Source organism: Curcuma longa, chromosome 12, assembly GCF_044706935.1.
Source record: "Curcuma longa cultivar G26 ecotype Majalengka, Jawa Barat chromosome 12, ITB_CL_G26_1.1, whole genome shotgun sequence".
NCBI classification, from domain to species: domain Eukaryota; kingdom Viridiplantae; phylum Streptophyta; class Magnoliopsida; order Zingiberales; family Zingiberaceae; genus Curcuma; species Curcuma longa.
The window spans coordinates 155,939-170,928 of NC_133872.1; the positions used below are offsets into that span (position 1 = coordinate 155,939).

Here is a 14,990-nt window from a genome sequence, read left to right on the forward strand (position 1 = left end):
GATAATATCAAAATTTATTTACGGGGTTTAATAAAATACCAATATAAATTCGTTGATTAAATAACAATCGGTAAAAGAAACCCCACCCCGTCAGGGGCTTTCAAACCCTCCCACCCACGTATTCATGTCGTAAAAGAGTTCCAACATGAGCCCACTGAAATGGTGATTGTATTTGTAGTTGCTTAGAATCAGGTGGCATTGACTCCGCGAGGCGTGTCGAGCGGTTTGATACTGCAGAATGAGAACGATCGAGGTGCATAACAACCAACCAAAGTGATCTGCTGATTACTGTCTTCGGATCATATGGGATTTACAGTGCTATTCGATATAGTAATTTTGACTCCATCTGCCAGTGTAAGTCGCAAAGTATTACAATGTATACTTGAACCACACGAGAAAGTGATAGATTTTTAAATCCTTATAGCAGAATACTTGTACTGATCCTTGCTGTATGGTCTCTTTCTCCCTCATGAATCTGAAGGATCGACGATTTCGCCGTGGAAATGCGTAGCCACTCCCTTGGCCTCTTAGCCTTGAGATTACGGTGAAGTTACAGAGCAACGCCCTTAGCGGCCAGTTTCGATCAAACTCTAGCGGGGTTGCTTCAATGCGATACTTGTTTCTTTACCTCTTAGCTATCAGTTTCTCCTATCAGAGAGAAGCTTAATCAACTGATGATATCTGCAAAGAACAGAATTGGGTGGGTCAAGCAAAGAACTCATTGTTCTTGAAGGCAGCGACCACTACACTCTTGCATAGCATTAACGAATCAGAAAAGTCTATCTTATAAATTGTCATCTTGGAGAAGACTCATGTATATGAAGAAACTTTGGAGTATACCAAATCTCATCTTTGAATCCTTTGATTTTTCTTTTAATTTTGAAATTCGAACAAGTTCGATTGTAGTACCATAAGCTAATGAGAAGATCTTTAACTAATTAATTGCCTTCAAAAATTGGGAAGTGAACGTTGAAGGACGAGTTTCCCTGCACTTGTACAGCGAATTTTCCTATATTTTACATATGTACCAAAAGCATGCGTTTGACCTTGAGTGATGCTAGAAGTTCATGCTTGTTGATGATAAAAGGTTAGTACGAACACAACAAGCCAAGATATGTTTATTAGTCAGCTTTCGTTCAATTAGTCAGTCCTATTTAGTTATAGTGTTACTAGGGTGTATCGGAGTTCCTATTGGTGTAATGTTGTTTGCTCCTGTTTCTATTCTGGTTTCTCTCCTGTGTTTTAAGAACCATTCTAACTGATAAACCTATGAATCCTCAGTTTCCAATTTTTTCTACTGAACTGAACTCAATTTGGTACATTTTTTGAAAACACTGATTTCCTAATTTTTCTGAAACATAATTTTACTGCATCCTAAAGAAGATAAGGGGTAAAAATATTTTTTTGCCAAAAAAAAAAACGAGCAGATGGCTTTAGCAAATAGAATTATAATTGTTCAATGTGTATTTTCATCAGAATTAGGTATTCGACTTAAACTTGCGATACTCTCAACTGCATCATGAGCAACAGCGCTAGAAACGACATCAGATACAACAAGGTCAATTTCCGGATCATTCTCTACCTGCATTTTGTCTTCAGTAGGATCATCAGAAAAAGGACGTGGCTTCTCCAGGGAAGCCGAATGACAGCCATCCTGGACTACCTCATTTTCTGAAGCTTCTGAAACCAATCTTTTGGTTTCTTCAGAACAAACCGTTTCTGTGGCCACAGATTTCACATATCTTGTGGTTTGTTTACGATAAAGGGACATAGCTTTCTGCAAGGAATAAAAAATCATCAATATATAATAATTCGATTCAGAAATGGAACCATCATAGTCACAAGCATATAAAGGGCAGCCCGGTGCAAACTTTGAAATATAGCTTTGGCCGTTGGCCGGGCCTGGCTTGGTTTCATGTCAAGATCAAGCATGCATCGTGACTGAGAGAGTTGAATCAGGCCAAGCATGGCACGGCCTGTTTAGGGATGAATTGTGCTTAGCATAGACTATGTCATCTAGTGCTGAACTGGGCTAAGTCGTGCACCATGGTGGTCCATTTGACACCTCTACCATAGGGTGTTGTGTGTAAAATCACATTTGAGTTGTTAAATGCATGATCAGACAAGTTTGAGTTGTATACAAAACATTAATCCAATGTAATAATCAGCCTAATGTATCGTTTACAATTATTTATGTAATAAGCAATAAAAATTCATATTTCCTAATCCTAGGAAATAGCATGACAGAATGTCTTCTAAAATGAAGAAAGGATTAAAAAAAGATCAGAATGTCCCACTGAATTAATGGTTCGAAAATTCATGAAATAAGAACATACCTTGAATACATCATCTTTGGCAGTGGTATAGAATGATTTCAAAATAGAGCTTGTGTCCATTTTTTCTATCTTGCCATCTTTGTTCATCTGAAAAAATAAATAAATATATTGCAAGTTATGGTGTATAAAACATAACCAAATAAGCCATATTTCTATTTTCTTGTCAATATGGGGTACCTGAAAGCATCCAGAATTAGTCAAACTGCAGACATTTTTAGTATTCAATATTCCCACTTGAGATGTGCATCTTTCATACAACTCCAAACCAGCAAGATCAGATGAGATATCAATCCTGGAAAGGTAATTAGCAACATAATTCACTTTATTCTCTAACATGTGAGAGGACTTGAATGTCTTCTTGGTTACAGCCTTATGGGGAGACTCCATATCATTCTTAGAAGTGGTTGTGTCACTTGATTGCTTTCCACCAATGCTTTCAGTTGGCAAACACTTTGATTGGACTAGTTCATCTGTCAAAGACTGTGTTGAAGACTGTTCTTTCCTCGATGCCGGATCCATATTGTTGACATTGTGATCCCTCCACATCTCAGAACCCATTTCCCAACCTCTACTGCTCATTAGCTGTCCATTCTCATCCCATTCTTGCCTCCCATATATATGGGATTCATTACCAAATATACCATTGGTTCTATCCCACATTTGCATTTGAGGATGACATAATTGATCAACAGAATTATGCCAACCAAATGGCCGTCCATGACCAGAAAATCTCTCAGCCATCTCATGCATGTGATAAGAAACACCACCATGTGCCAAATCCATAGGTCTAACTCCAAACAAGGGTGGAGGTGGAAAGTGGGACATTCCTGGATGAAATCCAGGAGGTGGCCCATGCTGTAAAGGTATAAAAACATTTGTTGCTGGTGCAGACCAATTAGGAGCACCTTTCCAGGCATTTCCATGTCCCCTTTCAAATCCAAGTTCACTTGTGTGTTTGTAACGACCATAAGATCTGCGGTCATTACTATGAGCTTTATTATCCTCTTGATATGGGCCTAAGACGGAAGGGCTGTCTTTCCCAACCCTTGAAGAAGGTGGGGGACGTAGGTGACTAGGTGAACGGTCTGAAATATTACTATTTCTGTAGATAGATGATGACCCAAGAGGTGTCGTTTCCCTAGCACTACCAACAGCCTGGGACATATCATCTGGAATTGGCTTTTCTGAGTCGTACACTCCTCTGTCTCCCCCATTATAGCTAGCATTGATTTGTATAATTTCAGTGTCAAGGGTTTGTCTATAAGCTCGTTCATATTTAGATGGCGATCTTTCATAAATTCGATGAGTACTTTTAATTGAAGAAGATCTTCCCTTTGACTGATTCGGCGAACTACAATCATCTGATCTTGGAGCCCTATCATACTTTGAAGAAGCAACAGTTTCAACCAATAGTTCACCTGAATGGATGTCATCCTTCGTAGTTAGTTTCCCAGATCGTGGAGCAGTGTTTCTGTCACGAAATCCTGAATAAGTCATAGAATCTCCTTTTGCAATTGTGTTGGGACGTCTTTCTACAGGTGACAATACTCTATGACCTGAGTCTTCATACTTCATGTCCCTGCAAAGAGGAAAGATCAGTAAAAATTGAACAGGTTAACTGAGACCAAGATCAAATTCCCAGCAAAAAAAGCTCAAATACTAAATCATGTAATTGTAGACTACAGAACTAGGCTATATGCATCACTTTCCACCACACAGAACTATCAACAAAGGTTTAACTATTTGCTCAACTACATGTCCACAAAGGGAAAGAGGCAATAGGCAGTGATAATGCATAGCTCAGTAAGAAATGGAAGTAACAAGCCTATGAAACTACTGTCAAATCAAAATCTTAACCAAAAATGAAATTAAACACACACATACACAAATCAATTATTGTCAATTTCCAAGTAAGCCCAAGATCTATCACCAAACAACCAGTAACCTATAAATAAAACTTATGCTCTTTCAAGTAAGAAGAAATTCAAAAAAAATAAACACAGTGAAGACAGCTCAAACCACAGATATATGTCAATTTTAATTGCAATCATTGAACATTTAGGTGCAACATTTGCTGTTTATAAAGCAGGGGAAATGGATGAAGACATAGACAACCCACTGTTAGCTACCATTACCAAGGAAATAGCTAAAAAGTATAAGAGAGGTTAGATCAAGTATAAGAGAGGTTAGATAAAAAATGCATACCTGTTAATATCATTACCAGCATGTGTGATGGAACTGGAAAAGCCTTTAAATTGTTTATTCTTTGGACTTGATTCACTCTTCTCTGTTCGATATCCTGATCTAGGTTTATCGTTGTAAGTAGTCCTACTGGCACTTGATGCATTTTTCTCAGCTTCCTGTCGTTCTTTTGTACCTCTCAGCTTTGGGTCACCAGGATCATCTTTTTCATTGGAATATCGTCTCCTCCTATCTTTCAGTTTGGTGTCACGAGCATCAACATAAGTATCATCCGGATTAGTGTCCTGAAGTTTAATTTTTCTATAACCATCCAAAGATTTGTTTTCATCTCTAAGATGGAATCTGTCAGATTTATCACTGGAGCGATCTTTAGATAGTCGCTCATCTTGGTTCTTGTCATCATGGTGATTTTGATCTCTATCATTTTCATTCCTGTATTTACCTTTATACTTGGTGTTTTCATGCCTTTCATCTTTATGACTTCTACTTCTGCTATGATCTCGTGAAGATTGTCTTCTACCATCAGCATCCCTATTATCCTCCAACCGTTTGTCCTTGTCTTCAGTGTCATCCCTTCTTGTGTGTTTCTGCGATCCTTTCTCTGTCTCAGCACCAGACAACAAATCCTGAACTTGACTTTCCGTAGCTGAATAAATTGAAAATACAAAAAAAAAACATATCAGACAACGATGATGACAAACCACTAAGATCAAAAAAGGAATAAGTATGCATATAAAAAGTACTAAACCATAATACAGAACATTATTATAAACATCAAAAAAGGAGTAAGTATGCATAAGGCAGGTGATAAAAAAAGTTAAAAGCCCATTGAAGAAGATCATTTCAAATGCAAGCATTAAAATCAAAAGATAAGAAAAAAATGAAAACTACTCTATTTGACATTACACTTATTAGATAAACAGAGTAATACTGCAGAAAACCTTTTCTATTTAAATTACATCTCAAATCATTTTCATATAGAACCTGTATAAAAGCAATGTGCAAAGGCACAGAAACATAATTAAGCTGCCAAGCAAGTTCAGTGAATCTATCAGAAGTTGCTTATTTTTCTTAATTCTTAGTGGGAGATATGGTGGAGACAAATAATCAAGAAACCATATTTCACACAAATGCCATCATAGTTCAAGTAAATAATCAAACATGTCACTGTCACGTTATGATGAGTAGGTGCCTGCAGAAAATTCATATAAACTTGAATCCTTGACTGCCTTTTCTACTACCAAACATCAAACCAAATCTTGAAATGAAACAGCAAAGCCAAAACTAACCTGTACAGATTTTGTTTCACGTAAGAAAATAGTGAAGAAAATAATCATGTTGTTCATACAAGAAATTTTGTTAGTAAACATTAGGAAATTGTTGTGGATTCACCACCATATAAAATTTCAACGATCCAATTGCTGAGTTTTTTTTATATAGCTATGAGGTGTAAAAATAATGTGGTACACAAAATTTTCACCATGTCAAGCAACAAAACTTCATAAATAAGGATAGCAAAGTTGTCATTTCAGCCAAAACTTTCTTTCTTCCTCTGTCATGCATATTCTATACCAACCATGTTCAACTTCCACCTCCACAAAATCAACCTCAGACTCTGAATCTTTGTTCATAAAATTTTGACTTTAATTTTTACATTATCTTACCATTGACTAACTGATGCACAAGGAAAGATAAGTGAATGATATAACAGACCGCTACTCCAATAATCATCAGCCATACATCTAAACTTACTGGAACTACAAGAAGCTTTCATCTTTTTATGATAATGTAATATAAAATTCTTTTCAGCCACACTATCATATACCAATGTAACTGTTATAACAAATTCCAATCAGAGCTGATTGGCCTCTGATTTGAGAAATATATTTCTGAGTAACCTCTAACATACGAAATTTGGATTTTAATACTTTTAGGCAACAACATTAGGACAAAGATACCGTTGCAAGACACAAAATGTATGATGCATTTAATATCTTCCAGATATATAGGCATGCATGCATTTGAGAATGAAACTGACATTTTCAGGCTCCATGGGACCAAATTAAATTAAGTTGGTGATGACTTTTATTTGGTGAATCCATTAAACAAACCACTCCAAAGACAACAACATGCTGTTCTAGTTCCATACAGTGTGTGACAAACCAAAAACCTTATATCGACAATAAGATGACTAGATATGGTATATAAAAAAATGTGTACATGATGTGCTAGCCGACCTATGTAATGTTTGGTCAATCAAACTAAATTTTCTTTTTCTAAAGAAGAAAAAATAGAAAAATTTATCTCATAGATATTCTCTTGCATTAGTTTCTTCTAATCTCAACGGAATATATGGATTGGAAATCCAGAACTTGCTTGACATTCTCATTGTATGTCAGAAAACTTCTCCACTGCTCATAGTTGTGGTAATAATAACTGTTTAAGATCAGGAAAGGATCTATCAGTAAAGCCTCAAGAAACATGCTCTAGAACTATTACTACTACCAGTCTACCAGTGTTGCCAAGATTTAAAAAAAAAAACGTTTCTACTGGATAGTTAATTAAATGTAAAAGTATCGGAATACTATATCATTAAATTAGTAAAGTATTAGATCATCGTATCATTAATTAGCAAAATACTGTGTGGTTCCTTACCATTGATTTTTGCATTTTTCTTCAGGCCATGTTCCTCATTGTTTGAGAGAGTTTTAGAACCATGTTTCCTGTTGTACTGGTCTTCAGATTTCTCATGCCTGGAATCTTGAACCTCCCTGTCCTTATTATTGACCCTCTCCTTTCCATCCTTGTAGTGATAACTTCGTTCTCTCTGGTTTGAATCTTTCTCAGACTTTCCCTTCATGGAGTCATTTCTTCCCCCACGATCCTCATTCCTTTCATTAGAACCATCATTCCTTCTGCTTGACCTACTCTTGGTATCATCAGTCTTTGCTTTTGAACTTTTATCCAACTCCATGGGACCAAAATCCTCACTTTTTGACCTTTTCCCGTCGTTTTCCATGCCACCATTCCACCGATCAGCAACCACCACCTCCTCATCCTCTCTTGTTTTACGCTTCTTCTCACTGGAGACATCACCATTGGTACTGCTCACCATCTCTTTCCCAGCATGCTCATGCGAGGATCTCTGTTTCTCCGGCATCAGATCTCTAGAAACCCTGCCTCCCGCCGTCTCCTCCTCTCTGGTCCTCCTCTCCCGCAGGCTCTCCTCCTCCTCGGAGTCGGAACAACCCCTCGAGCGCTTGCGCGACCGGTGCGACTTGTGCCGTGAACTTCTCGGCATCTTCAAGAATCACCCGAAACCCTAATTTCTCAAAAATGCCCGAGCGAGCGAGCGACCGACCGACCGGGAACCTACAAAGAATAAACAAACACGTTACAGAAAACCTCGGACGAAATTCTTCAGCATATCCACCGGGAACTGAATTAACCTAGATGTCTTCCAAAGCGAAGGTTGCGAGCGAGCGAGCGAGAGAATCGACGGTCTCCAAGACGTCGACGCAGAGAGATCAAAGAGGAAAAGAACTAGAATCAGATGCTAGGGCGACGGGCGATAGAGAAGGAAAAAATAGAGGGGAGGAGGGCGCAGTGGCGGCGGCGGCGGCGGAGAGAGAGAGGAGGACGAGGAGGAGAAGTGAAAAGAGGCGGCGACAAGGAATTCACGCAGATGGGATTCGGGTCGAGGGGGCGAGGGCAATAGACACCTTTTATGACAAAAACACCCTCGCGTTCCCTTGTCGCTCTTCGCGAAAACTTCTCTCTCCTCTCCTGGTAGCAAAGAAACAACTGTAAGGGTATATTTGTAAACTTGCATTTAACTGCTTTGCCCTGCGGTGGATCCGCTAAGAGACACGGTGGTAACTGAATGTAGCAATTTTAACGTACTCGAAAACGTACCCAACGGAACGCCCCGTCAGTTTATTATGTAGAACACTGGTGCCCACACCGACCCGTGTTAACGATAGTAAAAGCTTGCCAACTTTATTGTTCAGAAAAAAGAAACTTCAAATTTCATTTAATTTACTTTCCAAATTTTGATGTTTGTTAGGAATAAATTGATTAAAAATTATTTAACTCGGAAAGTAGAAAATATTTTCTAAGAAAAACATTTTCCAATAATATTTTTTAATACGAAATTGAAATATTTAATTTTTTTATCAACTCAGCTACGATAACAAAGATGGAATGAAAAAATAAATGTATATTAAAAGTGTTTTATCATCCTAACGGGGTCAGTAATTATAATTTATCAGATTAATCGATCAATAATAAATATATATATATATATATACTCGAATGGATATAGTTAATAAATTCATTTGAGACAATACTTTTCTTCGTTATGATCAACTGTAATTTTTCAATTTACCTCTTCACATATTGTAAAACCGACTATAACTAATCAGAATAATAAATTAAAATAATTAAAATAATATATAAAAAAAATTTCTCTACATTTGCGACTTAATTGGTTCAAGTTTAGTGGTTTTGAAGGGATTAATTAAAAGTAAATAAGTTGACTTTATTAGAGGGGAAAAAAAGGACAAAAATGAGAATTGAAGAAAACAGAGAATACTTTCCCAAATGTGTGTTTTGCTAAAAGGAAAGTCCTTTAATTATTGTCCAAAACATCCACACACAAAAATATATATTTTTTATAGTTAAAATTATTGTCCATCATTTAATTAACATTCAATTTGTCTCTTTGTTTCGATCATAATCATCCAAAAAAAGTCCTTTGAGCAAACTTACAACATCCATGGCTTGTAAAGTTATTCCAAGTGTTTGATTGTTGGTAAATCCTCATATTCTTCCTAGCAATTTTCATGTGAGTTTTAATCCGGATTGAGTCTACTAAATGAGAAATCGATTAATTGAAGTTGACTTAGTCGATCGAATGGTCAACTGAGGCTTTGTGTCTTGCAAAAAATAAATTTAGTCAAGTGATCAGAGTTAATACTTGACTAGAAAATAAAATTATATTTTTATTCAAAGAAGTCATCAAGTATCTAAATCTACTAGTTTGGATATAAGGTGATTGGAGAGACAATGAGTCAACTCATCTAAAACAAATTTAACTAACAAAGTAGACGAAGCTAGTCCAAAATTTCAAAAGAGGAATACATCTCTTGAGAAAACCAGTAGAGGCACTCCCTCTCCATTTAAAAAGACTAATATTTTACCAATGGTCTGTGAACTGCTGCATATTAATTTTCCTGGTAGTGATTTTCAGCATCTTGGCAAGGAAAAAAAATCTGTGGAAGATTGCAACAAATCCAGTTATATTTTGGGTTCTGGATTCTGAAATGCAGAACTTAATCATTCCAACCATCTTTGTTTAATTTCCTTGATGCAAGAGTACCCTTGAATGATGGAGTTGGCACAGGCTTTGAAGGTGTTTTAGCTGCCTCATCATCCCAACCATCTGACTCATCAGCTTCTGCAGTTCCAGCAATCGAAAGAGGCAGCACCATGTTGACCTTCTGGTACCGGGAGGCACGGTTGCGCCAGAATCTGATGGATAACCAAGCAGCTCCCGCAAAGATAACTGCAGCAAGAAAGATGCTGATGGAAAAGAAATTGAGGTAGTTGGGCAATCGAGAAGTTTCATTCTTGATGGAAGTGGAGATTGTATTCCACAAACTAAGGCTGCAATCACCATCTTTTGCAAGAAGGGTGATGTTGCATCGCTTGTCGCCATCCTTGAGAAAAACTTTCACCTGTGTTATTAAAATGAAAGAGAAGTGAGAACCTTTTTAAACATGCAAGAAAAAATATCTCAAAACCACAACCGATCTTTGTTTTGCCCAGACTTCATAATGAACAAGTTAGCATGGTTGCAAAATAACAATAGTAACCTTTGGGACAAAAATTCAGTCTCAATACCAATAGCACCACCATATCTCCTAGTCATAGGAATTGTATTATACATCTATTTAAGGATTTAATTTTCTGTTAAAAACATGCAAATTTGAAATCTGTAATTTTGCATAACCAAAAAGGGCAAGAAAGCTGTAGACTTTTCCTTTACTTTGCATATGCAAAAATACAGGAACAAAACTGTAAGAAGATCAGTTAATATCTTAAAACAAAATCAAATCAGGGAGTTCTTTTAGCATCCTAACAACTAGGCAATAATTCATTGTTGATTATAAAATTCTCAAATGTGCATGAAGCCACAATGATTATAGATATTGAAATATGGTTATGCCAAAGTACCAACCTCCCTGTCTAGTTTTGGTTTGAGACTGACTGAGGTATCCTCAGGATGGACAAAATCAGGAGCAACGATTTTAACATCAAGGGCTTTTGTCCCTTTGTTCCGTATCAGATGTGAAAGATCAAGAGAATCTGGTGATGAAAAAGATAAAGACAAAGTGATATTGCACAATAGAAAAGGCCTTAACTCACAAAAATATAGTGTTATAAAAATTAGCATACTCTCAATGAAAGGATTATTAACTCAATAGTAAATGCATCATGCATCGACCTAATGCAACTTGTTTTAAATTTTTTCCCCTTTTACTCCCACATTCATTGAATATTTGAAAACTAATCAATAGAAACAAGTTGTTCCCATGCACTGTGCAGCTTACATAGTGACATCAAACTTTTGAGCTTTGAACATAATGTGAATGATTTTAGTTGGTCGATATCCGTCTACAGAATCCATATTTTCAAAGGACAAGGTCTGAAGGCTAGATTACTTTCAGAAGGAAGACTTGGAGACATATAGAGAAGGTATGAGCTGATCTAAAGATGGTTATCAGAAGTACAGAATAGCTTGTTGAAGTAATATTTGGAACACGAAATTCACATCATGAGAAATATAGAGACAGACTGGCCAGAAACTACTGTAAGTTAGTGACAGCAAGAGGAACATCATTATGATATATAAATCATAAGAAAGATGGCATAGGCCAATTAATTTTTTTATTAAAAGCATAATAAAGAGAATCTTAAATAGGTAATACTTCCAACAAATGACACCATGACTTACCTTCACCAGGGACCCTCAGGCAAGCAACAAACATATCCTTCTCATTGATGCAACTATCTGATGGATCACAGCCTTCAATATGGGAATCCTCCAGTAATAGTGTTTTAGAATCTGTAACATTGTCCAAGCTTGCGTTTCCACTATAATTCATTGACTTTGGCTCCTCTGATGACTCATCTCTCGTCACATTCAAATTTCCTTTCTCATTAATTTTGGATGTTTTATCCAGATCGCCTTATTAAAATCAAAATTAGCACAGTGACTGTTGGTGTCCATCGCATTGGCATTGGTCTGAATTCAGTAGGTAGTGAGGATTAGATATAGTAGACATAAATACACATGGATCTTTATACACCTAAAAAATTGAACTAGACTCACATGATGGAAGCAAAACGTTCTATGGAACTTCATAAAGAAACAAAAACCATTCTGTGGAACTTAGCTTTGAAATTGAAAAGAGAGGGCATATTTATTCCAACATAAATAAGCTGACTTTCTTTGGAGAAAATGGCAGTGCAACATTGCAGCCGCTTCAACTATCTTTAGCATTTGCTAGATGTATCGAAAAGCATGCAAGGATGTACATTAAGTAGCCAAAGCATAAGAAGAAAAATCACAGAGTATTACAAATTCTCAGGAGCAATCGACGGGTTCTAATAAAGGTTTGATCTTAGATAAAGAACATAGAATCTCACTGACCTCTGCCTCGGTCGATCAGTATCAGTGTAAAAAAGAAGATAACCCATAACCCCTTTTCCATTGCGCCCTCGCCGCCCTCAATCAGGAAGAGGCGGCGGCGGGGCAACCCTAATACTCTGAGTCGCTTCCAAAAACCAAAAAAAAAACAACGGATGGATTTCGAAATCAGAATACTCTTTTCGCAAAGCTCCGGTCACCGGAGGAGGCGCGCCGATTTCCTTCTTCCTCTCTGACGACCAATCACGGCGGTGGCGAAGTGGCGATGATAAATATTTAAAATTTTTATTAATATTCAAATAGATTGTTGTATTTATAGATATCTAAAATTTTTAAAAATATGTAAAATATATCGCCTGTGTAACTTTGTTAATTTTAATGTAATATTAAAGGCGTAGTATTTAAACATTTATTTCGAGTAAAAAGTATGCATTTCTTCAATTATATTACATCGAGAGTTGAAAGTAAGTTGCCAACTATATCTCAAAAAAATAAATAATATATTTTATAACAAAAGTTGCCAACTATATCTCAAAAAAATAAATAATATATTTTATAACAAAAATAAACTTCAAATCAATTCAATAGCGAGGATATAAAATAATTAAAATTATTAATTACATCAGAAACGCATACAAAAGTCGATGCATGTATTATAATTTATTCATTATTCAAAACAAGGCATCCTTTCCGTCGTCACTCTACCCGCAAAAGTCAAACAACTATATTTTTTGTGATCAAATCTAGTTTCATTTTGACTTCCATGCGGCCACCACGTCGGCGAGTGCCGTGGACGATGCGTCTTCTTCCGCCGCCGCCGCCGCGTGCAACGCCCGTACCCTCTCCCGCGCAGCCCGTCCTCTCTCCCCCTTCATCAACTCCACCACCGCCGCCGATATCGCCTCTCGCCGGACTACCCCATCCTCGCCTTGCCCCTCCGTCCTGATCGCCACGCCGAGCCTCTCCACCAGAATCAACGCATTCATCCTCTGCTCGTTGTAGAGCGGCCACGCGATCATCGGCACGCGGCCATGCACCACGCACTCCTGCACCGAGTTCCACCCGCAGTGCGTCAGGAATCCCCCCACCGCGCGGTGGCTCAGGATCCGCAGCTGCGGCGCCCATGACGTCAGCACCCGCCCGGCCCCCTTCGTCCTCTCCACGAATCCCGGCGGCAAGCAACCGACAGGGTCCTCGTCCTCCGTCACCAGTCCCCGTAACACCCAAAGGAACCTTTGGCCGCTCTCCTCCAATCCGAAGGCCATCTCCTTTACCTGCTCGTTGTTCAGAACTCCGAGGCTTCCCAGGCAAATGTACAAAACCGATCCATTTGGTTGCTCGTCCAACCACTCCAAGCCCAGCGATGGAGATGACGTGTCTCTCGGCGGCTCCTCCGCCACGAGCGGCCCGACGAGGTAGACCGGTGGCCGGCCTGGCTTTCTCTCGCTGAAGATCGTGGCCGTCTCTGCTTCCATCGCTCGAAAGCTGTTCACCAGAATGCCCTCTGCCTTCTCGTACCGCCTCACATGGTGCAGAATGATCTCGTAACGTTCAGTGCCTCGGCTCCTGACCCCTTCAGGGATGTCGATGGAAAACAGAGGGAGGCAGCCGGGTAATTCCACCGGGCCGTCGAGCCGCGGCATGGCGTCGTGCATGACGGGCAGGTGGAGAGATAACGACAAGAGGAATAAGTTGGAGGGGAAGAAGATGAAAGACGGCACGCCGACATCCGCCGCGACTTCAAAAAAGTCGGTGCTTAAGAAGTCCACCACGAGGGCAGCGAGCCGGCCGCCGGCGGTGCTCTGTTTTAGCCCCTCAAGGACACGGCGAACCGCAGGGAGGAGCGAGACGTGGCTGGTGAAGGATACAGCAGCTGCGGGACCAGAGAGGGCTGATTCAGGGAGGGCGACGGCGGAGACGCCAGGAGCGAGGGAGTCGACCAAGGCGCTATAGAAAGGGGACGAGGAGTCGGCGGCGGAGACCATGAGAGTGACGGAGACGCCGTGGCGGACGGCGAGGCGCCGCGCCAGCTCAGCGAGCGGTGCTAGGTGGCCGATGCCGGGGCTCGATAGCATGGCTACGTGTATGCGGCCTCCGCGGTGTCTTCCTGCCTCCATTGCTAGCGCCGGCGACAAAAGCAAGCAAGTTTCGTCGGAGAGGACTTGTATCCATTTGGTTGTGTGCATGGTTTCAAATACGCCACGCTCATCCTTTTCCAATTAACAATTTTATTAAAATAATATTCTAATAAATAAACCAAACTAAAAGAACTCCAGAGCATTCATTATATTTCAATTATGTAGGTATGTACAGCTAATAGGTAGCTATTAGCATATAGCCGCTATCTGTCAACTACTCTACGTCAAAATCTGATCTAAATATATTTCAAATAATTTATTTTAAATGGGGCATCATCCATTTGATATTAATTTATTAAATGATGATTGACTTTTATTTTTATCAAAAAGAAAAAAAAAATTACCAAGTCTCCAGAGTGATTTGTCTAAGTGTGCGATTGTTTCTAGATGGCGACAATTTTGCCTAGCAATTAAAAGCAATTGTTAGTTGAATTAATTACCATAGAATATAATTATTAAAATATATAACGATTAAATTTTGATAAAGTTAAGATAATATTTTTTTCTGTCATATGATAAATTTTATTTTTTTTGATGAAGTGCTCTGTTATATAATTAATTGTTTAAATGTTCTTTTAAACTCTGATTATTTGAAAAAAA

At 38.6% G+C, this 14,990-nt stretch overlaps 3 protein-coding genes across 3 annotated transcripts; all 3 read right to left on the reverse strand.

The window, feature by feature from the left end:
* Nucleotides 1-1,428: 1,428 nt before the first annotated feature.
* LOC141843604 (uncharacterized) lies at nt 1,429-8,129 on the reverse strand. The gene is made up of 6 exons (XM_074731656.1): nt 7,988-8,129; nt 7,194-7,910; nt 4,542-5,184; nt 2,514-3,915; nt 2,337-2,423; nt 1,429-1,777 (listed from the first exon to the last, which is right to left on the reverse strand). The coding sequence occupies exons 2-6, from the start codon at nt 7,837-7,839 to the stop codon at nt 1,457-1,459; spliced, it is 3,099 nt and encodes a 1,032-aa protein (XP_074587757.1). The 5' UTR covers nt 7,840-7,910; nt 7,988-8,129; the 3' UTR covers nt 1,429-1,456.
* Nucleotides 8,130-9,759: 1,630 nt separating this feature from the next.
* Nucleotides 9,760-12,316, reverse strand: LOC141843382 (uncharacterized). The gene is made up of 4 exons (XM_074731456.1): nt 12,256-12,316; nt 11,557-11,790; nt 10,780-10,907; nt 9,760-10,276 (listed from the first exon to the last, which is right to left on the reverse strand). Exons 1-4 carry the CDS (start codon nt 12,314-12,316, stop codon nt 9,872-9,874), a joined length of 828 nt encoding a protein of 275 aa, XP_074587557.1. The 3' UTR covers nt 9,760-9,871.
* Nucleotides 12,317-12,848: 532 nt separating this feature from the next.
* On the reverse strand, nt 12,849-14,384 carry LOC141843206 (UDP-glycosyltransferase 72B1-like). Its single transcript, XM_074731248.1, has one exon. The coding sequence runs from the start codon at nt 14,367-14,369 to the stop codon at nt 13,002-13,004; it is 1,368 nt and encodes a 455-aa protein (XP_074587349.1). The 5' UTR covers nt 14,370-14,384; the 3' UTR covers nt 12,849-13,001.
* Nucleotides 14,385-14,990: the final 606 nt, after the last annotated feature.

Excerpts from the sequence above, each read along its gene's own strand:
- LOC141843604 (XM_074731656.1), bottom strand. The coding sequence starts at position 7,839 with ATGCCGAGAAGTTCACGGCACAAGTCGCACCGGTCGCGCAAGCGCTCG. Across the intron at positions 3,916-4,541 it reads GCTGGTAATGATATTAACAG|GGACATGAAGTATGAAGACT; the intron begins GTATGCATTTTT and ends TCCTCTTTGCAG. Across the intron at positions 2,424-2,513 it reads CTAATTCTGGATGCTTTCAG|ATGAACAAAGATGGCAAGAT; the intron begins GTACCCCATATT and ends TTATTTTTTCAG.
- LOC141843382 (XM_074731456.1), bottom strand. The coding sequence starts at position 12,316 with ATGGAAAAGGGGTTATGGGTTATCTTCTTTTTTACACTGATACTGATC. Across the intron at positions 10,908-11,556 it reads CCTGAGGGTCCCTGGTGAAG|ATTCTCTTGATCTTTCACAT; the intron begins GTAAGTCATGGT and ends TTTCATCACCAG. Across the intron at positions 10,277-10,779 it reads AACCAAAACTAGACAGGGAG|GTGAAAGTTTTTCTCAAGGA; the intron begins GTTGGTACTTTG and ends TTAATAACACAG.
- LOC141843206 (XM_074731248.1), bottom strand. The coding sequence starts at position 14,369 with ATGGAGGCAGGAAGACACCGCGGAGGCCGCATACACGTAGCCATGCTA.